This window comes from Corapipo altera, unplaced genomic scaffold, assembly GCF_003945725.1.
Source record: "Corapipo altera isolate COAL_440 unplaced genomic scaffold, ASM394572v1 52b, whole genome shotgun sequence".
Taxonomy (NCBI): domain Eukaryota; kingdom Metazoa; phylum Chordata; class Aves; order Passeriformes; family Pipridae; genus Corapipo; species Corapipo altera.
In genome coordinates, this window is record NW_020884922.1 from 3217536 (window position 1) to 3241779 (window position 24244).

A 24244-nucleotide genomic window follows, 5' to 3' on the forward strand; every position below is an offset into this window, starting at 1 on the left:
TTTCCCTGCTGCAGCAGGTTATCCCTCTGCAGATTTTCTGGATCCTTCATCCTGGCTTATAAACTCACTCTCTGCTATGCCTGAAAGTTTCTAAATTCTGTCTTATTAGGGAAAAGAGCTATTGCAGATTTCCTGAGCATCTGGCCTCATCGTCGAGGCTACTGCTTTGGAGGAAATGACTTAAACCTGACATTTTTCACAGCCTCCACTCCATTCATTTTTTATCAGACCCATGCTATCTGTTGTTTCTGAAGCAGGAGCACAAAGCAACCTTCAGGCCTGTAGATGCATAGCTTTCCCAAAAATATATAGCAATTCAGGAAAACAGCCAGAGGGAACAGGTATTTCAGCGCTTTCTGTACTTACTGACAGTCTATAGCATTGAAAGCAAGAAATTCGGTGATGATTACAAACACATATTTCCTCTGGAAGCAACTGCATGTGATGATAACACTCTTCGTTTGTCTTCACTGTGAATTTTCTGAGAGTCCATCTTTACAGTGCAGCATCTTATTAGGCAGGCATTTTCTAAACCAGCATCTTAGGCATTATGCATGAGTTAACAGTCACGATAAATAAAAAGGGTGTTGCTGAACCAGAAAATTGAACCTCACTGGTTTGTGTCTGTAGTTGATTCCATAGATATAAACTTAGTGTACTAATCAACAGCTGCCCACTTTAAACAAGTGTGTGCTTGTTATTCCATAACAGAACACATGACAGCACAGGGTCACACACAGTACTGAGTCAGATCTAGAGCAGATCTGGGTGGGAATTCATGTCCAGATTTGGTCACTGCCTGTTGCTTTAAACTCAAGTGGGAGAATACCATAACAAACAAACATGGAATAACTTTTTCCACAAAGATCTGATTTTTTGGCTAAGATTAACTTTGTCTCCTTGCTACGAGGCTTCACACCCCTCCCAAACTTCTTGACAGCATTAACTATTGCAGCATTGCTGATTTTGTTTGTCACAGGTCATCTTGAATCTTACTGAGATGTACTCTTTTGATGAAGTCTGTGCAAGAGATCCAGGCAGACCTACCTTTATCTGTGGTTTGAGAAGTTTCCTGTGGTCTTGATATTTAAGGGCTACAAAATCACTCCCCCTAGTTCTCTTTTGTCCCTCTCTCTCTGGGCCAGCTGTCAATCCATGTCACTACTTTGTTTTTTAGACCAGTTTTATTTTCGTAAACTGAATTAATCATGTAATTTCCCCCCCTTCACATCATCTTTATTTCTACGGTAACATTAGGTTAGAAAGAGTTAAGAGTAAAAATTTCTTCTCCTCTTTTTGAGATACTGTCATTAAGAATAGTTTAAATTCTTAGTTGTAACCAGGCTGTATGAACAACCAGAGCAGCATGTATGCAATGTTTATCCTTGGTTTTGTGATCACTAGTGTTTTCCTTATAATAAAAGAAATCAGAAGAAATAAAAAATACAGATCTAATGTCTTAAATTACCATTCCACATTTTACATTCTTTTTTTACTTCTTTGTGATGAACATCCTATTTACTAAAAGGATTATTTTAAAAGCTTTCTTCCTCCCTCCCTGTGTGAATGTGTGGGGTTTTTTTAGAGTTACATGTTTTAAGCATTTTGAATGGACATAAGCAGTTTTTCAGACTGCAATTTTGAATATGTATCTCCTAAACTACAAAATAAGGATGGTGCTGTCTGGCAGTTTATGAAAATTCATTCAAAATTTAAAAATTATTGGGAATGTAGACAAAAGAACACATGCTAGCACATGCTGAGAGGTTTCATAGAACGTGCTTGGAGATGGGAATTGGTGACTCTTGCTCCTAGAAAAGTGAGGTGCAGCCTGGCAGAAGGACAGTTGAGGCAGAGAGGGAGATGTTGAGAGAGAAGTTATGATATAAATGCACTACAGTCATCAGAGAAAAACAGGCATTATGGACAGAATCCTCTAAATCCATTGGTGAATTTGCATCAGATTTCCAAGTGGCATTAAAGAATTGAAAGATGCCTTTGCACAATACAGAAGAGTTTACAGCCTACAATTCTGTTATGAAAAAAAGTTCTGTTCTTTACAAAATGGCCATGTTCTACCTGGCATTAATACATGACTTAATAGTGTGAAATAAAAAGAATCATTATGATTATATCTATGAATAATTAATAAAGACAATTTTAGAGACTTAAGATAGGAGAAGCATTGATGTGTTCAAGCCTTCCTTCTAAAAACTAATTTTGGTGTTTGCTTGGACACACTGAATTTTTCATTACATTTACAGCAGAGAGAGTAAGAGGTTAATCTGGAAAGACTTGAAAAACTTGGTGTCCCACTGGCAACCTGAATATTCAATGTTAGGATAAACTATTAATTATGAGTAGCAGCAGTTCTTGGAGAGTTAATTTTATTTGTAGTGTTTATATGAGCTATATAAAAATCCCAATGCCTTTGTTTTTGTGTTAGTAGTGGCAATCAACATGTTCTGTTCTCTTTATCGTCTTCTAGGAGTTTATATTACCTTTAATATGCCTGTTGTTCTCCACATAGAATACATATTTCAGACAAAATCATCCCAGCTGTCTGATCTTCCTATTTATATTGAGATGTCTCTGATTTTAGGTGGCTTTATGTTCATTACGTTTTGACATAATAGTAAAACTGTTCTTATATGTCCTTCTTGTGAGCTGTGAAACAGCTAAAACATACCCAGATATCCAGAGGGATGGATTTTTAGTTTTTGTTTGTCAAAGGTAATGACTGGAGTTGATTATTGTGCATATCCAAATTTTCCCAAACTTTCATATTTTGGGAAGCTTGAACAAAAGGCAGTACTTTAATGACAGTGTTTTAGTCGGGTAAAAAAACCCCAAACCCAAACTCGGGCAAATTTGGTTTTTCAAATCTATTCAAATTGTGCATGTGAAAATACACAAAACCAAACCTATTTGAACTGCCATCATTTGGTGTAAATCATCAGACATTTTAGTGAAAGACATTTTAGAAAAAAAAGCACCTTTGTATCAGTCAGTTGTATCACATCCTGATCCCGGTCGTCGGCTCTGGGACACTGTTTCTGCTGTAACACAATGGGAAGCTTTGGTGAATCCAGGCTAAATGGACTAAACAATTACCTGTCCCGTGACATAGGTGTAGCTGGTAGCAATGTGAATATACCTCTGAAGATTTAGACAGCTCAGCAAGGCAGCTCAGTGAGAAGAACGAGTGTGGCTGGATGAGTGGGGGTCAGGTTTGTTTTGTTTTATTGCAGAGCTGTTTGTTTCGATTCCTGTGCTACCTCCCAAGTTGTGCCAGTCTGACTGCTCGCGTCATTCGGAGAAGAATAACTAGGGATTGATTTCAGTTTTAAAATAACCCATTTTTCCCCTGATGCTTCTCAAAAAAAGTTTGTCAAACTGCAGCCTAAAGGATTCTATTGGCCTGGTAAGAAAGGCAGGACTTGGCGCACCTGTGCAGCCCAACAAGCTAGCATAGAGGAAGCTGGCAGCGAGCACTGCCATGAGAGGACAAGTTCTTTTAAACACATTTTGTGCTGGAAAGATGGACTTGGATTTGTGAGCAAGTGTGGCTCCTGCAGGGGTGTTCTCCCTGCGACCATTGAGAGAGAACTCATGTATGCTTGTTGTAAATAAATCTGATTACATGCAATGAAATACCTGCCTCTTGTCATCCATTCTTCTCCGTAGAGGGAACAGTTCCCCAAACACTGACTAGCCATTCCTGATGGAAGGTTCACCATCACATTGATGGGTATTTAATAATCACCCAAAAACCCTGGTTTTGGGAATGGAGCCGTAAGAATATTTTAGCCTTGCCAGTTCATTTGGAAATAAAATACTTGACGAGCATTGAGATGGAATCTGCGGTTTTCCCTGGCCTCGAGAGGCCCACAGACTTTTGGCAGGAGGGTGTTGTGGCAAAGAACATGGCAATGAGAACAACATTACTGAACCCATTCGTTTAAATCTCTACGGTGATTTAACAACTGGTGTAAACTGAAGTTCTGCAGTGAAAGACTAAAGAGTTCATCGAACCCATCCATGCTGTGAGGATGGCATAAATATCTCAACAATTTTCTTGGTTTAGATGGCACTGAGGCAAGACCCTTAGTATTGCTATCCTGCTGGCTTGTAAATTCCAGATAGTACAAAAGAAGAGAGTTAACTCTTCCATTTTTGTGTACTGTGGCAAACCCTAAATAACAATGCAAAAGTATTCGCTATTTTAAGAACAACCATGTGTTCCTAATCCTTTCTTAACATCATCTCTGGTTTACAATCAACATTTTGTGTTATGTATCTAGTCTATAAGAAGGTGCTCTATAAGAGCAAACCTTGTGCTCTTAACTCCATTGCTCATGCATTCTCATTGTAATTTCTGCTCAGTGCTCATACATGAAGAACAAGTCACTGAAATCTTTAAACTCTTGCACACTCTCTAAAGCATCTATTTGCCAATGAAAAAAAATTAAAATAGTTTCTTAACTTCAGAATAGCAAACATATTTCAAGATAAAATAAAAAAGCTTTTTACCTAGTATTGGTGACCACTAGGTCATCCATATAAAAATATAGTAGTGATAGTGGAAGGATCAGGTACTGATACCTGGTTTATTTCTGACAAGTGTTGCAAAAAAAAGTCTCACCCCTGCAATGCAGAATGCAGCAAGGATGCTCAGGCTGCACACTAAAAGAGACAAAAAATTAACCAGATATACTATTTTCAGGTTCAAGATTTTCTAGCAGCCCCCAGAAATGGATTCATGCAAGAAAAATTGTTCTGTGTGAGACCAAAAGATGCAACACAGTCTGATAAATGAACAATTGTGCTTAATAACAAAATGGCTTTTCAGCCGACAGCTGTTTCACCAGACAATTTAGTCAGAGGCCAGATGGCCAAAGAGACACACAGTGGAAAGTAAATTCTAGGATGACTCCACAGAAGGATAAAACTCGTAATTCATATATGTTTGAAATGTCAAAGATTCAATTAATGGAATTAGTATGTAATGCCTAGTGCAGTTTGCCTGTTGGAAGCTGTGCTCAAGCTTGTTCTCACAGCTCCTCTGCAAGGGGAAGCAGTGGACTCCTGGCTTAGAGCTCTGACTCACACATGGCTAATTGCCTTTCCATCTCCCTCCCTGATAACTGGTTTTGTCTACAATACCAGTCTGTATCACTTACTGCTCTGCACCAACTCATTGTGTTGCTTCTCATTTGGCACTGTGGAGTGATAGGAAGACAGAAGACCTAAAACAGAAGTAGGTGTGGATTTTGAGAGATGCAGGAGAGGTGAGGTTTACTCTTTTATGGAAGTTGCATCTAAACTTAGATGGGAGAATGAAATTAGATTTTATACCTAGCAGAAAAGTTTCCAAACGCTGAAGTATTTTTTAAAATAAACTATAATGTAGTAAGTTTCAGCTCAATTGTTTTCTATCAAAAACTAGATGACTTAGCATTATTAGTTACCACCACTGCAAGTTGAATTGTCTTTGGAAAACTCTGACTCCATCTTCTGACTGCTCAGGGAAATGCAGTGACTAGTTTGTATTTAGACTTCTTAACTCATAGAATCATAGAATGGCTTGGATCAGAAGGGACCTTAAAGATGATTTAATTCACAAAACTTTAAATATTTTCAATATCAAGGCTTTGAATATTTGGTTGAAGCTTTATTGATTTTAGTCATTGCCTTTGCTAGCTGCTACTGATGTTGCTTTCTACTGACAATGCAGCTTTTCTTACAGATTTCTGAGAAAGAATTCAGGACTTTGCTTCCCTTTTAATACCCTTAACACTGTGTTTGAATTCCCACCTGATTCGTGGAAGAAGATTTTGATGATACAATGTCACTTCAAATAGCAATGATTTGTCATTGGTTTTCCAGATAATTTTTTCTCATTTAGTGTCTGTGACCCCTTAATTCTTTTGGGTTTGATACCTGCAATGCCAGTTAGTAAATTTGCCTTTTTTTTTTCTCTTTTAACATAAAGCTCTTCATAAATGAGCTTTGACAAAAGCTAAATTGAGAGCTACAGTCATGCATCCCTCTTGCTCTTTGTATTTGTATTTTAGACCCAGTGTTGCAACCAGATGTTTAGTGTTCTGCACTCAGCATAAATGACAACTGATTTTGTTAATGCAATAAGATGAGAAAATTCATTTATGCTGTCCAATATCATGTTGTGCAATGCATGCATATCCACACAGCTAGAGTAGAAAGCAAATCAGTCATTTATTTGATTGCTGATAGTCAAAACAGTAAGAAATGTATTTTTCCTGAATTTCTTTTCTCAACTTCTGGTGAAAAAAATGTTCAAGGCCATGAATAGAGCAACCTTCCCACTCATATTAGTCTGATTTGTCATGCTCACACCTAACCCCTTCATTTTCACCTAACCCCTTCATTTCCCAGAACTGCAACAGATATAAGGGGAGCTTCTCCAGGTCCTAAGTTAAACTGTTGGTCTTGCAAGGAGCTGTGTGTGTAGAGAAGCCAATGGAGATCTGCAGATGACAAAAATCTACTGATGTGCTGCACTCATTGATCGTTTTTCCATGTTTTCTGAGCCAGTGTTTCACAGAGCAGTGGACCATAGGGAAAAGGGCAAATAATGTCAAGTGTGAGGTCAAGGGTGACACAAGGAGGTGGACTGTAGTACTGCACCACACCTGGCATCACTTACAGTATCACAAACATGTGGAAAAATAAAGGGAAAGCCAGAGCCAGTTGCAAATTGCTCCTTGGTATTAATTGCCCAATTTCATGTGTCTCTACTAGGTCTTCTGGAGGATGGGAAATTGGCTCAGACTGGTGTAACTACAGCATCAGCCCCATCTGGAACGCTGAACACTGAGAAGAGGAACAACTGCGGTTCTCAGTGTGCCAACCCCATGGTCCACAGCATGGGAACCACGACACAGAGGCAGAATGGCTTCAAAACCACAGAGGTAGGGGTATAATTATGTCCCCTGGTGCTCAGCACTAGCTTCATCCAGGTCTAACTTTTGTGGCAATCTTCCTGCTGTGTAAGAGATAAGAGAGAATGGTGCTGGGCTGCACCACAGCCACAACATGGTTGAGCCAAGCACCTCTGACAGTGCCTGAATGGCCACAGATTTCATATTTATTTGCCAATCAGAGTAACACACACATTGTTACAGTAAAAAAAAGCCCCCACACTCATTCCTTTCCAACTCAGTCCAGCTGTGGCATGTATTGTGCAAACTGTTTAGATGAATTACTTGAAAGGGAACAGGTTTTTCCTTAATTGCTGTTCTGCTTAAACTACGTGAACTGCATAAACCCTGGTTCATTCAAAGCTGGACGTGAAGCCTGAAAAAGTCAATGAGAGTCTTTTCAATAACTTCGGTAGGCTTTGGATTAGATCCTCCCCCCTCCTCTCCTTCACTTATATGTCATATATGTTGTAGAAGAGTCATCCAGTGTAACAATAATGTAGGAACACCCTAGGATTTGGGGCTATACCGAAGACCAACCTTCTCCTGTTATGCCTGCCTACCTGCCTGCCTCTCCCAGGTTTCCACTTGTCCTGTTTGTGTAGCAGCTGCTGAGCTGCTGCAGATTAAAGAAATCCAAAAACTGCTTGGTTTACTGCTTCCTTGGTTTCTCATATGAGAAAGTATTAGGTAAAAATTTAGAAAAGGGAGACCTCTTTGCTTACTGGGTCGTCTGCAGATGTAGCAGATATAGTCCTTTACATGGTCCTTGGCATTTCTCGGAGGATCTCAACTTCTGCTTCATGTTGCTGCTTCCCCACTTTTTCAGGGGAGTCTTCTCGTAATGGAATATCATATAATTTCACATCTAGAGGGAGTGAGACTGTCTGTAAAATTTTGGAAATCACAGATTGTTCAGTCATGGGTGAATATTTATACCCCTGTGGGAAGGTACATTGGACTGCCTTCAGGTAAGCACGAAGTTTGCTTTGATGTGTTCCCAGAGTGGAATCATAAATAACATATCTTTTGCATCTAGGGTTGCCATCCATGCATAGGATGCTCTCTGAATTTGAGTTACCAGTTCTGCTAAATCTGGCAGAGCAGTAGTTAGAGGTGTGATATTGGCTTTCCATCTCCTGCAGACAACAGTGAGCAGCCACTGACCCTTTGTCTTTTTCACCATTCCCCAGGGGATACAAATGCTTTCATTATCTGTACAATGCTGGGTGGATTGGCAGCCCACATAAGCACCATTTCTACCTTTTCTTCCAATTTTTGCTTTATCTCCTTTTCTTCCTGTAACCATTTCTGCAGCTGTTCAATTTCCAAAGATAGTAACAATTCAGTTCCTTTCCCTCCTCCTATTTCCTCTCTCAGACCTTGTTTCTCTCTACTAGGGCTCTTCCTACCTAATTTCTCCAATAATTGTCTTTCCCTGTGCTCTGCTGAAGCAAGTAGAATCCTAAAAATATCATTTTCAGTTATAAGCTTGTTTCTTTTGGTTCCCAGTCTTTCTTTTATTTCCCTCTCAAAGGCCAGTGATGACTTTAATACTTCATTTTCTGATTTTGAAGCAGCATATTCTGTATAGGACATTTTTGGGAAGGAAGGGACTCTTTAATTTCCTTTTGTGTGATAAGTGAGTCCCCAATACTGCACAAATAATTGCTTTGTCTTTCTAGAATTTTTGGGCCCATTCCTTGTCTGCCTGGGAAGGAGCACATTTATACTTTTGTAACTGTTTATCCATGGCAGTCTTGCTGACTACACCAATTTTTCTGTCACATAAAAATTTAGGAAAGGGAGACCCCCTTGCTTTCTGCATTTGTCTGCAAGTGTAGTGGGCCTGGGGGCAGCCAGGCCTTTCCTTTCTTAGTCAGTATTATCTGTCTGTCCAAGTCCCCATGAGACCTTCACAGATAATATTTTAGAGTAACCAGCTTGGCACTGTAAGTCTGGTAAGGTACCAGAGGCACAGTGTGGTCACAATCGCAATCCCAGATGCACAAATGGCCTAAGTTTCGCTGTAAGTCTGGGTGAATTCAATAAGACTCCAGATTCACAAATTGTGCAGTTTATTGATTTTGTTGTGACAGAATAAGGTCCACAAATTGCTGTTGCTAAATGCACTGGTATCAGAAAGTACCTACAATAGTATTACCATGGAAAACTTACCTGACAGATGTCCCTAAGGGGGAGTAGAGGGTACTGCCTGTTGACCATCCCAGGATACAAAGGTAGAGTCTCCTCTGACCTCCCTCCCCTCTTAAGTCATATTTGTATTGTTTTCTTTGAGGGTGGTGAAAAGAAAGTTTCAGTTGATGTAATTTCATGATTAGGTGGAGTTTGAGTGACTTTAATCATACATGTAAAGCATGTACAGGTTTTACATCATTAGCATATGTAGGGAATGAAAAGTAATATGCATTTTGAAGTTCGTGATGCGTAATTCAGCTTTTGGTCACCATTTAGGTAATTCCTTTGGTTTAGCTTTCATTAGCTGCATTGTTTTAAACAGAGCGTGACTCCAACACCTCTACACTACCCTTTGTTTCATGCCTTTCTCAGGCATGAAACAAGTTCCCTCTGTGTCCCTGCTCCTCAGGCATGCACACAGTTTGTTTCTGGTGAATTACTGCCAATATGGGCACTCCTCCTCACTGAGCTTTATCTTTTGATGTTTTTTGACAGAAAGTGCCTCAGCACAGCACATGGTGTAACCATCACACCCTTCCCATATGAGGTGGTCCCATGTCAGGAGTCACATCACTGAGAGAGGCAAAATTAAACCCAAAGGGTCTGAGCAAATGAAAAAGGGAAATTGGATTGAACTTCGCTTTCCATTTGCTAACACACAACACATCAGTTACACATATTTTTATTTTATACCTCTATTTTATTACCTCTGTATTGCTGTAGTACAAAGATATTCCCTGGTGACATGGATACTGCTGTATTTTTTCACAAGATACTGCACCTCCAGATGTGTGGGGACACGTTCCACAGCAGCTTGATATCTAGAGCCATGAGTTTGCTGCAAATGAAAAACACAAACAGCTGTCATAGCCACTAGCCTACAGAGAAAAATTAATTGGTGAGGTTGGATATGGTTGAACAGAACTACATAATTATTAATCCAATTTGAAAAAGACTTGGCTACAATTGAGAATTACAGTGTGTACCCTGCATACTGCTGGAGAAAATGGTTTGCCTAATTTTGTAAGTGATTGGAAAATTACTTCTGCATTGGATTCAGTAGGAAGTAAGGGCAAATTCCCACAACATATTAACAATGTGAGTGTTGACTGTGGGACTACTCAGGAGTTCCTACCCTGAGGCCCTATGGCTTTAAAGATTTCCTCCTGCATTTTTTAGCTGAGGTACATTCAGTAACATACATCTGTACAGTTGCAGCTCAGTACAAAGAAAATTTGTGATGATAAGTAAGGCATTTACATTATTCTACACATCTAATGCAGATGCATAAGAAAGGAAGGTAAGTTGTCTAAACTTCTTGTACTCAAAGTAGAAATATATATTCCTTCAGAGAAAGTATAGTATCTAATTTAGGCTCCAGCTCTGGTTTGCCGCCATGAATCTCTGTTTCTCCACTGAAGGAAGCCTAGGATGAGCAGGTTTCCAATTGGAACACTTTAAGTTTAGGTGCTTAGAGATGAGAATGTGACTACCGCCCCTCAATTCAAAATGTGCCTATTTTATTTATCTGAACATTCACATTGACTACAATTTTTCTTTTACCTCTACATGCTCTATAATACAATGCAATGCAGCACACAGTGCTCTCAGAGACTTGGGTTGTGCCATGAGCCTGCGAACAAGTAGGGGATAAATGGCATTACCTCTCTTTCTCACTTTCTCCTGCATCAAGCTCTAAAGCAGCCTCCTGCCTTACCCCTCGGTTTTGTGACAATTTGTGTGTCAAAAGGGAAAGAGTGTGACACAGGCTGCATCTGGTAAACTTTGGATCCTCTCACGATGATAATGTCTGGACAACTTGAAAGTAAAAGATGATGATGATGATAAGAGGAGTCCTTACACCAGTGAAGACAATATAATTGTTGCAGTTTGTGAGGAAAGGACACAATAACCTTCAGACTCAAACAGAGTTGAAGGTCTGTTTATTCAGAATGGTTCCCCTATTTATAGGGGGAGCAGAGAAGGTTCTGGAAAAAAGGGAGGAGCATGGGACTGACAGGAGTTACATCCAATTAGGGAGACTCAGGAGAGGAGTTACATAACATGAGGACTCTGCACTGCTGCAGATTTTAACCAACAGGAAAATAAGGAATAAACATGAGGGAGAGAACATTATGGAATTCAATAAAAACATGGGGGTACAACAGATTTGAACATATATTAACAACAATTATTAACTTCTTCTAGTCAAACAGTCTCTGTGTCAGTAATGTTGTATCGGATCAGTTCACAACGTTTTCTTCCTCTGCAGCCTCAGTCAGGTTATCCTGTAATTGCTGTTTCCACATTCGAAACTTCCCCTCTTCGCAGTAGATGTCTTCCACAATAATGGTCAGGCATGCCAAAAGCAAGAGTTTTATCCAGATTATGTCCCTGACTGATAAGCACCTGCTTTGATTTTCATTATATATGTAGTCTTTGGAGAGTCCTTGCATGAACAGTAGCACTGAGGGAGTAGACAGCAAAAGAGCAGGTGTATTCAGGCTGCAGAAATGTGAAGTAATATACAGCAGCAAATAAACTCCAAGTGTTGCTCTGCAAATATATATGTACCTTCAGCTCATGTCAGTGGAAGTTTATGAGACGTTATTCTAGCTGGCACTCCTGCCATGTAAACAATGCCTAATTTATCTGACATTCCTTACACTGACAAATAGTTTCATAGACTACTGGAAATGCAATAATCAGACCCACCTAACTCACCCCTGTGTCTCTGTCAGCCCAGTTCTGAGTGCTAGACATATCCAGTTTACTGTGCATATAGTGTGTTGCTCATGGCAACAAGCAGATAAATGAGGAGATGGAGAAGAATAAATTTAAATTAGGGATGCACTTGGATGCCTCAGACGGACTGACTTTTTTGAATATTAGAAATTATCTGATGAAGCTCTGAAAGGTATATGTATTGTGTTTGGGTCTTATACGCAGGCAGAAGTAAATGTTACTTTAAAACTGTATTTTCACTTAAGAAACACAAAATCAATTATAGAAAATTCTATCTCAGGCTAGTGATGCACAACTCCCAGCGACATCAAAAGGAACCTCTAATTTTCAATTCTGGACTGAAACCAGATTTATTTGCTCTGTTTTTAAGATACACACATGCAGAGATCATAATTATAGTCAAGAGGGTTGATCCAAAGTCTGCTGTCATCCACAGCCTGTATAGTAGTTATAAAAACTTGTGTCCCTGCTGAGTGACAAAGTTGCTCTGCATCACGGTTCCATGTGAAGGATGCTGGAGGCATTCTGTTTATTAAATAGAACTGTTTTCATAAGTTAGGAGGTAATCGCCAATGACTCTGCTGTCAGTGTGGAATTCACTGTACTGTTTAAATCTCTCACAGAGTAAATGGAACCCACAGAAAATGTCCACAAAAGAAGTTGCCATTAATGTTACAAAAAGCATCAGACAAAGTGACAGAAGGAAAACAAAGAATTGTGCCAATTAACAAAGAAAATTGCAGGTGAGGATGGATTTAACAATGCTTCACTGCCCTTTAAATGTCATCTGTCACTGAAGATGTGAAGATCTCCAGATGTTCCAGGTTGAATACAGCAGGCAGCTGCTGTTGAGTGCCTTCAGAAGCAGGTCATGTGGAAACCAGCTGCAGACACTGTAGGATCTTCAGACGTCATTTATCTAAAGCAGTGGCACTACACAGACATACAACAAAATTCGTACCGTTTGTTTTTCACTAACTTCTGTGTTATCCCTTGGGTATGTCCTCTTCTGCCTTGCTACTAAGATCAGGCTGGATTATAAGAGGTACAGCTCATCACAATTAAAATTAGGAAATGAACAAATGAATCTGTAGTTTTAGTCATAGAGATTTTTGAGTGTGCACATTCAAACCCACAGAGTTCTTTTAAAGCACTCACTTTCAAAAAACTCAAACCCAGACTTCTCAGAAAGTGACACACAGGTGACTTCCACTAAATCTGTTTTCAGCTATATATATTGGTTATATATAGTCAAGTCATACAGTAACCTTTTTATATATTAAACTCTCAATTGCCTAGTTTTAATTTATTGTCTGTATTGACATAATTTTGGTCTTAAAAACAGTAACTTTCATGTTGACCAGCCTTACATGAAGTTCTTAGTCTTAGCTGGCAAGTAGAGCTATCGTTACTTAGTTTTTATATATGGCCCTTTAATTATATTGAGGCTCAGACTGACTTAGAAAAAGATTGTCATTAACATTACATGAAAATAACCATAATTCTTAAAGCCATATTGTAATGTCAGCTCAAAAAATTAACTTTATTTTAAGATATAATTAATTTGCTCTTCAGAAGTTACTTAATTGCATTGTAAGCATCCTGTATCACAGTACTCCATGATTATCATGAATATACATCTAAAAGGAATATAAACATTCATTGTAGTAAAGTCCAGGAATTAATTCAACATATTACTTCTCAATATAGAAATAATAATATATATTCTCAGTGGGTTTGCATGTTTATAAGACAAAAGAGGTAAATTTATTTGCCTCCCCCATAGACATATATATATATATATATATATATGTATGTATATATATATATATGGGTATCCGTAGAGGGCCATTTATAAAAGCTCTTTAAAAGTTGTTCATAACAAATAGATAGCATTGGGAAGAAAATCCATATATGAATGGTAAAAAGTCCTTTTCATGAGCAAACAGGTATAAATAGAATTCTGGAACTGAACCCCAATTTATTCCATATTAGGATCATTTTAATGGCTTGCTGCTATGTGTGTGAGTACTTATTACTTTCCATGTAGTACAACAAGTCTACGCAATTGGAATTGCTTATTAATTATTCCAACAAAAAGGCAAACTGAAATCCAGAACTAGTACAAGACTTTTGCAGACCATAGCATATTTTTAAAGGATTTACTAGCAGAGAGAGTGCAGTATAAACCTGCATGATACAGGAAAACTACAGATAGTGAATAGTGATGCTGATGCATTAAAGGGTAGAGGGATTTTATACACTCTCCTCATGTAATACATTACTGTTCTTATTCATTAGGCTGTAACTGAAATTATACTATTTCCCAGGTGGCTTTTTAGTTCTTAATATGCAAGCTTCCAATGACCTTAATAAAACTAAAAGTGGGTTCTGGAAATGTGTATTTATGTTTACTTTCCTTCTAGTAGAGATAACCACCAGTAGAAACAAGCAATTTGTCTGTAAAATAATATACCAATCTGTGTAATTGGGGTGATAGGATCTAATCTATACTGCCTAAGACAATTTAAAGTCCTAAAAATAGGTTCCTGTCCTGGTTTTAGTGGAAGAGGCAAACTCAGAGAATCATCTGGACCTTTGCACTCCGGGTGGCCGTCTTGGGAGTGAAGAGTCTTATTTACAGGGTCTGTTCTTTGAGTAGCAAATGAAATATCTTCCAAATATAAAAGGCTCAAATACATAAAATAAAGTAACCATGTTTAAAGACATGGACTTTCAGATAAAGGACCTGTGGGCATTTATGTCTTCTTATGTGACAGGATTTTTGAAATGGAATTTTCTCCCCAAAGACATTATGCCACATAATTTGTTCGAAGTCCCTTGGCTGCACATGAGGATTTCTACAGGTACACTGTAACAACACGCTTTCTGCTGAAATGATTTGCCAAAAGCTGGTGAGTTTTTAGGATTTACCTGAGTTCAGTTTTCAAACAGAAAGGAACTTTGCCATGTTTCCATAATTCCTATACAATGTATATATAGGATTTTCCTTTGATGTTTGTATACCTGTAAAATACATCTTCTTCCACTGTGTGAGAAATGGAATCACTCAAAAGAAAGTGAACATTTCCATTGACTAAAGAAGAGCAAGGATTTACAGTTACCAATTCATCATTAGGCAAATTAATCTTCTCAAAGACTCAGTGCAATTTTATCTTGCATTATTCCTTCAGCTTCTCCCTTATACTTCCTTAATGTATTTCAGAATTTCAGCATTACTGCAGGACATTGACTGGAAGACACAAAATTTTACTGTGTGACTGAAATGATTTTGTACTGGAAAAAATAGGAAAATATAATTATTGTGCAAGCAATATATGAATACTGGGTTAAACATGCATTCTTGTTAGTTAAATGACTGAGATTGCATAAAAAACAGAAAACAGGTATTTTTCATCTTCCTAGTATGTTCGTATACATAGATATTCATATGTGCATGTCTCTGCATGAGTACATTGTAATGTCTGTAGTGTGTACTTCTGCAGTTCAGGCACATTTTTTTGAGAACCTTTAATTTCTGTTTTAAATTCTGATGCTCAAGTGTGAAATATTTTAATGTTTGAACTGAAATCTGTTCTACATGCCTTATGAAAAGAATGAGTTATATAATTTGTGCACAGAAATGGTATTTGAAAAAAGCAGGCTTAGTTTTTTATTTGCAAATAATATGTCTAAATTCAAATTAGACTAATGGGAACATTTTTGTACTCTCGTTTTAGCTGCATATTATTGAAGATTGACCTTGAACTTGAAAATGAAAATAAACAAAATTTTTAAAGTGTGTGTTTATTACTTCACTCATTTCACATTCCTGTGTTTGTGATTAATTTATCTTCCAGACCTGAGATCAAAGACTGCAAAGGTATAACGAATGGTTCCCAGCTCCTCAGGGAATCAGAATATTTCTGTATCTGATGTCCTCATGTTGTGACTCATGGACTGTGTGGTCATATCAAAGAAGGTAAAATACATGTATTCCCCATAAGAAATCAGTATATTTGCCAAGAAGGGCTTGTGAGGTCAAAATGCAGTTGTACCTCTGTAATTACAGATTGAGAGTTTGTGGTTGCTGTCATAGCTAAAGTGGAAGACACTGGGAATCTGAGACATTTTTTCTAGTAAGATATCATAAGGCAACTATGAGGCAAATAGAATACATAAATAAAAAAATGTTCTTTACTCCTGCCTGAACCGGAAAGCACAGGGTAGAAAAGCAGCTACAGTGTTGTTTGACCCGTGCCATAGAAATAAACTCATAACTTTTACACACAGCACTTTTTTTTCCCCCAAAATTGCAGTAAATTTACATGATATTTTTCCTTAGTGCCCGAAAGGTTCTTGCTGAAATACCATCCTCATCCTAATTGCCTATGCCCCGGGTGTTGCCTGACAAGTAGCTTGTTTCTTTGATTCCTGGCCAGGATGCTGACACAGGAACCGGTTTGTTTCCTGTGGAAAAGGAAGAATAGTATCAAAGCAATGGCTTTCAGATGTGCCAAAAGAAAAAGGATCTGGGGACATGAGGAAGCCACAGTCCCTCAATCAGGCATGTAAGAGCCCATGGGAACCCTGCAAATGGGACGATTCCAGGGTCAGACTGTGCCTTAGAAGCAGAACCCTTGTTGGTGCAAGAAGTGACTGGCAGGGTGGGGAGAGGGGGCCTTGTTCCAAGTGAAGCTCCCAAAGCTTAGGTTTAATGGACTCAGTTTCTCTCTACCTCTGGGAGAGGTGAGGTAGCATTTCTAAAATTAGTGCTTGGGAGGTGCTACATGGGCTACAACAGTGTGTACACAGTGAGTCCACAGTAGGTTTTCATTTCACAGTGAGGCAAATATTTTGAAGAACTTGATACACTGCAGTGTTTCAAAACTAAACCTTCAGAGTCCTCAGGCCAAGCATCCCCTGTTGCACTGGTGCCTTCCCAGGTGCCTCCTTTCCAGATTGTCTCAGTGAAGCATGTGAAAAAGGTACCAGCAATAAATGTGGTGGTCTAAGAAGCAGGGATGCCAGATCTCATTCTGTCCTGTTATCACCCTCATGTTTTCAAGTCCTCCAGTCTGATTTTCAGATTTTTTTTGAGGTAGCCTATGCATAATAACCAGAGTAAAAAGCTGTTCTCCTGCCCATCAGTAAACTAATGGCAAAGTTGGGTCATTAATATAAGATAAAAAGTTAGCTTGTTCACTAGAAAAGCTGTTTGTTGACATATGCCACTTGAAATAAAATCCAAGTTTATTTGCAACAGCTCCTTGCATAGAAGAACTCAACAAACACTAAAATCTAGGAAATACTGTAATCTTACTGATAGAAGGATGTTGATAAGCAAGAAGGAAGAAGGCATAATACAACAGCTTTGCTTTCTAGAGGATTCAATATCATTTAAGTCTTGAGTGCAAAAAACTGGGATGCTGCTATAAATCTCTCCTTTCAAGACTGTTTAAAACAAGTAGTTTTGGGCTACTGTAGGTACCTGCTTAGGGAAAAAATAAGATTGAGAGAGAAAGAGAGTGGTGTCACAGGCCAGGACTGAGCCATGCTTCCAGTTGTATTAATTAGCCTTGCCTGCACACTCTTGCATTATAGTCAGTATTACTCAGCTTTAATTTAGTTTCCATTAACCTTTGCAAAACATGCACATGTTTGGATATAGGGAAATATGTCATGGATATTACTGCATCGACAGAAAGAACAGTTTGATCCCAGCAAAAAAAGTGCTTAAGGAAAGGCACCATATCTAAGTAGCAGCCTATTCTTTATCGGCTATGAGGAACTGTCAAATACAAAAGGCATGAAAATATTTATAGTCTTCTATATCTGATTTTACAAGGAAATTAAACTATTGGGCTTGTTCATGCAAGGCAGATAGAACTTTCCAGGTCACATATAGTAAGTGGCTTAATGTTCAGTTTGCCTTACTAAAGGGCTGAAGGGTGATTTGAACCTAAAATGTTGGGTTCTGTGGCTTGTCCATGTCTTTAAAATAGACTTTCTGCAGTGCAGTGGCATTTCCTTTGCCCTCAAATTAGTCCTCCTGAACAGTTTTTCCACTTCAGACTACTACTATGACATAATTTTTTCAGCACGTTATTAGATACATTACTATATTATTGAGAGCATAATTTTACCAATTCAGACATGGACTCTGAGAAGCTAAAGTTCGTGATCACAGCTACTGCCAAGCTCAGGAGCAAAGTTAGTTCTCATTAATTCACTGAGCAGCCACAACTCCACCCAAGTAGTATCATCACCCTTGGGAACTGTTGGGATGTAGGGAGTTCAATATTAATGGACACACATCGTGTTCTATGCAAATGATATTCATTATTCATGTTTCCAATTCAAAAGCATCTTTCAGATGAACTAACATTTAAAATCATTGTGGAGGCAACCATTTTACACCTACTCCTGGAATGTAGTAGTTTAGTAATCTAGCTGGGATTTCACACCTAATAGGGATTTTCTGTCCCTTGATCACGCCTGGTATCATGGCAATCTTTTGACAATTTAGAAGATTAATTAACAAATACAACAGAATAACTTCCAGAATATATACTGGGCCACATTTTCCACCAGGAAATTGCTGTCATCAGTGCTGTTTATCTGTCTCCCTGCTATCTTTTCTTACAATGTATTAATTACTTGCATCTGTGGTAAGAAAGTAGCTTCTTATGCCTGCACTATGCAGATATTTTTCAGTTCTGTCTAATAAGGTCTCACTGGTATTTCATGTTACAAATGCATATTTATCATGGGGTGAATTTCTGCTGCCGAATCCCTTAGCTCCAATATTTGCTCCTGGATCCTAGTCCCAGACCATCTGTTCTGCACGCATGGCACATGTGTGTGTTCACTCCTGGTGAACACAAGAAAAACACCAACCAGTTCCCTCTATGATAAAATCGGGCTGGCCCAGGAGCTTCTCTTTGCAGACAGCACCATTTTTGTCGTGTCTCTGCCCTCTGCCCGGAGACCCCACTGGCATCCCAGAACACCATGGACATGGATGCCTTTGTGTTATGCCCTAGGGTACGTCTCACAAAGCAGTGCCATCGTGTTATAAACAGCTTCTGTGATCTGCAGAGCAATCCAATGTGTTGTCACACATTGTGAAAGCCATTTCTTATCAGCTCCTCCTTTCCAGCTTTCTGGGGAATATCACCTAGGCAGCCTAACAGCAGCCCAAACCCCCAGATTTTATGTATCCATCCTCCTCCTTCTCCAGGCAGAACGCTCACTCACGACCAGTCTTCATGAACGAAGATTTGGGAAAGGTCTTTACCCTTCAAGCCTGCGCAGTGGATTTTTTAGGTGAGACACAGTGTGCGCTGAGCTGAGCCCACCCTTTAATCCTAAGGTTCATCTGCCGGGGCCGAGCGAGCTTGGACGGTGTCAGCGAGGTCCTCAGGACGTAGGTTTGTTTAGAGTGACCTTCTCTTAGATGGATGGCCTTACAGGGCTGACGAGCTCCATCTGCCGGAGGAGTTCCCTGACCGGGAATCAAACCCAGGCAGTGAGAGTGTTGCATCCTAACCACTAGACCACCAGGGGTCCTCAAAAAAATATGAAACGGTTCACGAATTTGCGTGTCAGACAGAACGATACTGCACACATTCCTCATTCCACCCCTGGCTCAGCCCTCCTGGAACCTACCATGTTTACCCCTTTCACTGCAATGCACCACTCTTTCTACATTTCTGGCCTTCTACATACCAGCTGCTGTCCCCTCAGTTACACCAGGCATTGTGCTCAAGTTACAAGTACTTCTCCACTGCATTAGAAATTACAGTCTGGGTAAAGAAAGTTCTTACCTCGTGTCTTTACTGCAGGCTCGGGCTGTTCACAAAAATGCCCCAGGGCTCTCAGAAGGGTTGTCTGTATTGGTGGCTGTACCGAAGTGTAGCTGCCAGAGCTCCAGGACAGCCAGTACAATTTACAGGGGCCAAAGAAACACGTTATTATATGCACAGCCAAGAATTTATTATTAGTCTAATAAAAATGCTAACAGTCCAATTAAGTAATTACTATCAGTCTGGTTATACAGCAATTTACTAATACGGATAGTCCAAATTGTCCAGTTATTACAACCTATTCCCAGGAAGGAGACCCACTGCTCAGCACCCACCCCACTGTCTGGGGCTGTCTTCATCCTGCTTGGCTTCTCTGTGCACTTGAGACACGACTTGCAGAAACAAACCCCAAAACTCACAAAGAGTATTGAAGCAGGTATGTTTATTTACAGCACCGGGTGCACAGGGAGTAATCTCACCAAACATGCACACCTATTGCCTTTGTTCAGCCTTTTTTATGTGATACAATGTTACATATGCCTTAGTTGTGTTACATATACACTAGTAGTGTTACATATGCATTAGCTGTGTCAGCAAATTCCTGAAAATTGGGAGGGGAAATCAGTAACATACACCACACCTATAACTCTGCCTCGGAATGCCCCTTGGCGTTTTTATGTTTTCCAACACATCTGCTAACTTGCTCCTTCCTCCTTGGTTTGCAATTCCATGATTTGTCTGAATTTGCTATATACAGCATATTTTACTTATTTTGGAGGCTCATTGTTCTCTTTTTTCATCCCTAAAACAGGTTTAATCCAATCCACAGGGTTGTTCTTCTCTAGTGACTGATAACTGACCATGTGTGACTTGTGCTTACAGTCCTGGCATCTTTAATATCCGTCTGCACTTGCACCTTGGAGGCCTCTACTCTTACCCTGCTACAATCCTATTTCCCTTCAACCACTATAAAGTTGTAGCCTTTTGATCACCTAATGAATGTTTTATCAGCATAACCTAGTTGCATACACACCCTTGCTTTAGAGCCTACTCTGTCACTTTCCAACTAGAACAACCCAGCAGAAGACACACAGACACAAACAGACACAGGCGAAATACTCCATATCTACTAGTTGTAGTAATATCACTGGTAAGTCACTAACTTACAAACACACTCAGTACACTTAAGGAGAAACAATCTGGATTATGGCTTCAAAAACTTCCATCATGGTCAGCAATAAATCAGCAGTCTTAAGGGTGATGAGGTTTCAGAGCACTGTCCTCTGCCATGGGCTTCTGCCAGCCACCTCCATCAACTGTTGGAGATGCTCCCCCATACAAGAACTTGGTATCCAACCCTGATCATCCCAGATGGCCCTAGCATATCTTGGTCCCATCAGCAACACCACTATGGTCATTTGCCATACTTGGGCAGGAAAGTGCCATACACAGCACACCAGAAAAGGGCAGGGGTGAGCTGGTGGAAAGCCTACTGGATACAGACCAAGCAAGCTCCATGGCTATGCAGTGTGGATGCAGCTTGCCTTCTCTAGAAGGGATTTTGAAGCATTTTGAAGATAAGCTACAATGGGGCTGATGCCTTCTGAAGTATAGCTGCCAGCTGCCCATGACTGAACTTGGATCTGGAGAGAATTTGGACTAAGGAGAGTTCATACGATACTCCTCACATGAAAGGCAAAGTTTTTCATTTATCTCCACCCCCATAAATTTCTAAAGTCTGAGATGCTTTTAATTGTATGCCTGGGAAAATTAATAACTTAATCATTCCAGAACTGACCATGTGTTACCCCTTTTTAATCAAAGTGCACAATTCACATTAATTTGATGTAGGAGGACATTTTGATGACAGACCCAGATATATATGAAGTAGTCCTATTTATTTATAATCAGCATAAAAAGTCAGGTTGCAAGCAAAGGGAGATAATTTCTCAAATGTCTCCAAGCACTTCTGTGACCAACAATTGCTGAAAAGTTTTGTCTCAGCTCTTTCTCCCAGCCATGTCAACACTGTTTCCCTGACTCAATGCCCTTCAAGTTAAGCATATTTCATGAAGGAAACAAGTGATCCACACTCACTCTGTCCTCCATGGAAGATCCTGCAGTGATTCAAATTTGGCTTTTTCATGTATCAGAGAACCTTTCACTGGTGGTTTAAGCCCAGGAGTTACATTGCAAAGCAACAAGAAGTTACCTTAGAGATGGTCAGTCACCCTCTGTCAGGTGGGGTGTCAATCATTCAAAATCAAGGAATGGTAATTTCTCAAATGCATTTGGTTACTTGTGATTATTCACTCAGATTAACAGAAAAATCATTCCTACTGTCTCAAGCACATTGTGTCCTGCAAGTCCACTGTCATAGGTGTTAATAACTGAAGGCTTTTATTTTGCATACTTTTGAGGCAGCTGGAAGGCTGAGGAGATACTGTTGGTTCTTATGCACCACATTTATCATCACTTTATGGACCTCTCCATTTGTAAATTTATGATCTTTCCTTATTAGCTCAGGATATCCTCTTTCACATCTGCTCAGTTCTTTGAACTGTTCCTCATCAAATTCAAATGGGGTTTATCCCACATACTTGAACAGTCAGTGCTAACGAATTCTTAGATATATTCCTGTCTTTTCAAAAAACCTGTTGGAGATTTGCTTGAGCAAGCCCAGATGACCACTTTTTTGACATGAGTAGTACAATGAAATATATCTTGACACTGCTTTTAGACTGCCTGTCTGACTCTTAGAAGAGTAATAGCACCTTCCATCCCTGCTGGCATGGATGTCTTTGAGGTCAAAAGAAATAATGATTTCCTTCTTCACATGAAAGACAAGTTCAAGCTTTGCTTAGTCATACCAGTGCAATTTAGTATAAATTGTTTCTACTCTATGATTTTCTTCCATATATCTAGAATCGCAGTTTGAAACTCAGTGGGGATAGGTTTGTGTGACATCTTTCTTCCTTCATTAACCATTTCAGTTGGACCTACCAAAGGTAAGTTTTGATTCAAGTGACACTAATTTTCACTTCTAAGACCATTGCATAGCACATTTTCTACTTTGTTAACATAAAGACTTCAAAATGAGTGTGTGTTGCACATTCTCATTAATCCTTTTATATGAGCAATGTGATATAAGGTGACTTAACTGTGGGCAAAAATCAGTGTTCGTATTTTTGTTTATATAATTTATGCAATATAAAAATTAATTTTATATAATTTATACAATATAAAAAATTACTTTTGTGCGTTCCCAAGTGAAAACAGCCTTTTTCTTCATTAAGTCAACATGAATTATGCTGCTGCTGTTCTGCCACTGTAGTCCATAATCCAGAAGAAACCGTGCCGCTTTACCACAAATTAGTATGAAAGTAGAAAGCTCCAGTAATGGTTTAATTTTCTTCCCTTTTTATTGCTTTCAAATTCAGAAACAGCTTAAAACCAGCACTTGAACTGACACAGCTAGAGCTCCTGAATATAAATCAACTTTAGATTCTTCCAAATTTGAGAATTTGTTCCTTCATTCAACAGCTTCACTAACACAGTTCTTGTAGAGCTCAAACAAAAGCTTAGCTGAATCATTCACTTTACTCTCAGGAGAGTAGAAACCTTGTATTTGCTAGTGGCTGAAGAAAAAACACAACGCAATTGGCAGAGATGCAGAAACTTTTATAGCTTGCCAGAAAAGGCACACAGAGAAATGGAACAAGGAAAACATATGGATTATGGAATTATGGAACTATGGAATTATCTCAGTCCATTGGATTAAATCCTAATGCTTGTTATATCTGTGTAAATCAATTAATACATTAAAATTTTGGATATGATAACAGAACTTGTTCTTTGCTTGTATTAAAATTTGGTATCTGTTTTAGGATAAATTACTCCACAACACTTGCTTAAACACCTTCATTTGGGTTTTTCAAAGGAAGTTGAATTAATTTGGTGCAAAATACAATCATGCATGTGTTAGGATAATGCAAGTGGAAAGAGGAGAATAGAAACAAAACACTGTCTTTGTCTGTTATTTATTTTCATTCCCTTTGTGTAGGAGAAAATAACTGCTTGAGTGGTGAAGAGTGAAGTTCCTAGGTACTTATGTGAGCTGTTATGACATTTGATGCACAAAGAAGAGACAGTACAATTGGATTTATGAAGGATTTATGAATCCAAGGGCCAGACTGACAAATCTTAGTTACATTATTCCAATTGCATTTCCAGCAGAAATTGAGTTGGTTGAGTTAAACTGATTTTTATCTTATCTAGTCTATCCATTTTGTTTTCCTGATATTTTAAAAAGGTCCCATGAGGTGCATTACAGTACCTTTGGTATGGAATTTCCTTCTTTTTTTGACCTCTGTAAACAGGGGTGCCATTTGCCATCCCTGGATGTCTCTGTTCCCTTATTTAGAGACTTGGATGGATTTGCTGGCCTCTCCCTTAAGTGCTGTCAGTATCCTTAGGTCTGGAACAGCTCCCAGACATGATCAGCCTCTCCATCTAAATGCCCAGTAGACC

At 39.1% G+C, this 24244-nt stretch overlaps 1 protein-coding gene across 2 annotated transcripts in view; it reads left to right on the top strand.

The window, feature by feature from the left end:
* BAALC (BAALC, MAP3K1 and KLF4 binding) overlaps positions 1 to 23513 on the top strand; it is a 35017-nt gene extending 11504 nt beyond the window's left edge. The window contains exons 2-4 of one of the 2 annotated variants that reach the window (XM_027656980.1): positions 6784 to 6953; positions 12530 to 12649; positions 20526 to 23513. In XM_027656980.1, the coding sequence (XP_027512781.1) occupies positions 6784 to 6953; positions 12530 to 12634 (275 nt within the window). In that variant the 3' untranslated portion in view covers positions 12635 to 12649; positions 20526 to 23513. Of the gene's footprint in view, positions 1 to 6783; positions 6954 to 12529; positions 15701 to 20525 lie in introns of those variants that run through there. The other variant, XM_027656979.1, reaches the window with a different exon arrangement.
* The last annotated feature ends 731 nt before the right edge of the window (positions 23514 to 24244 follow it).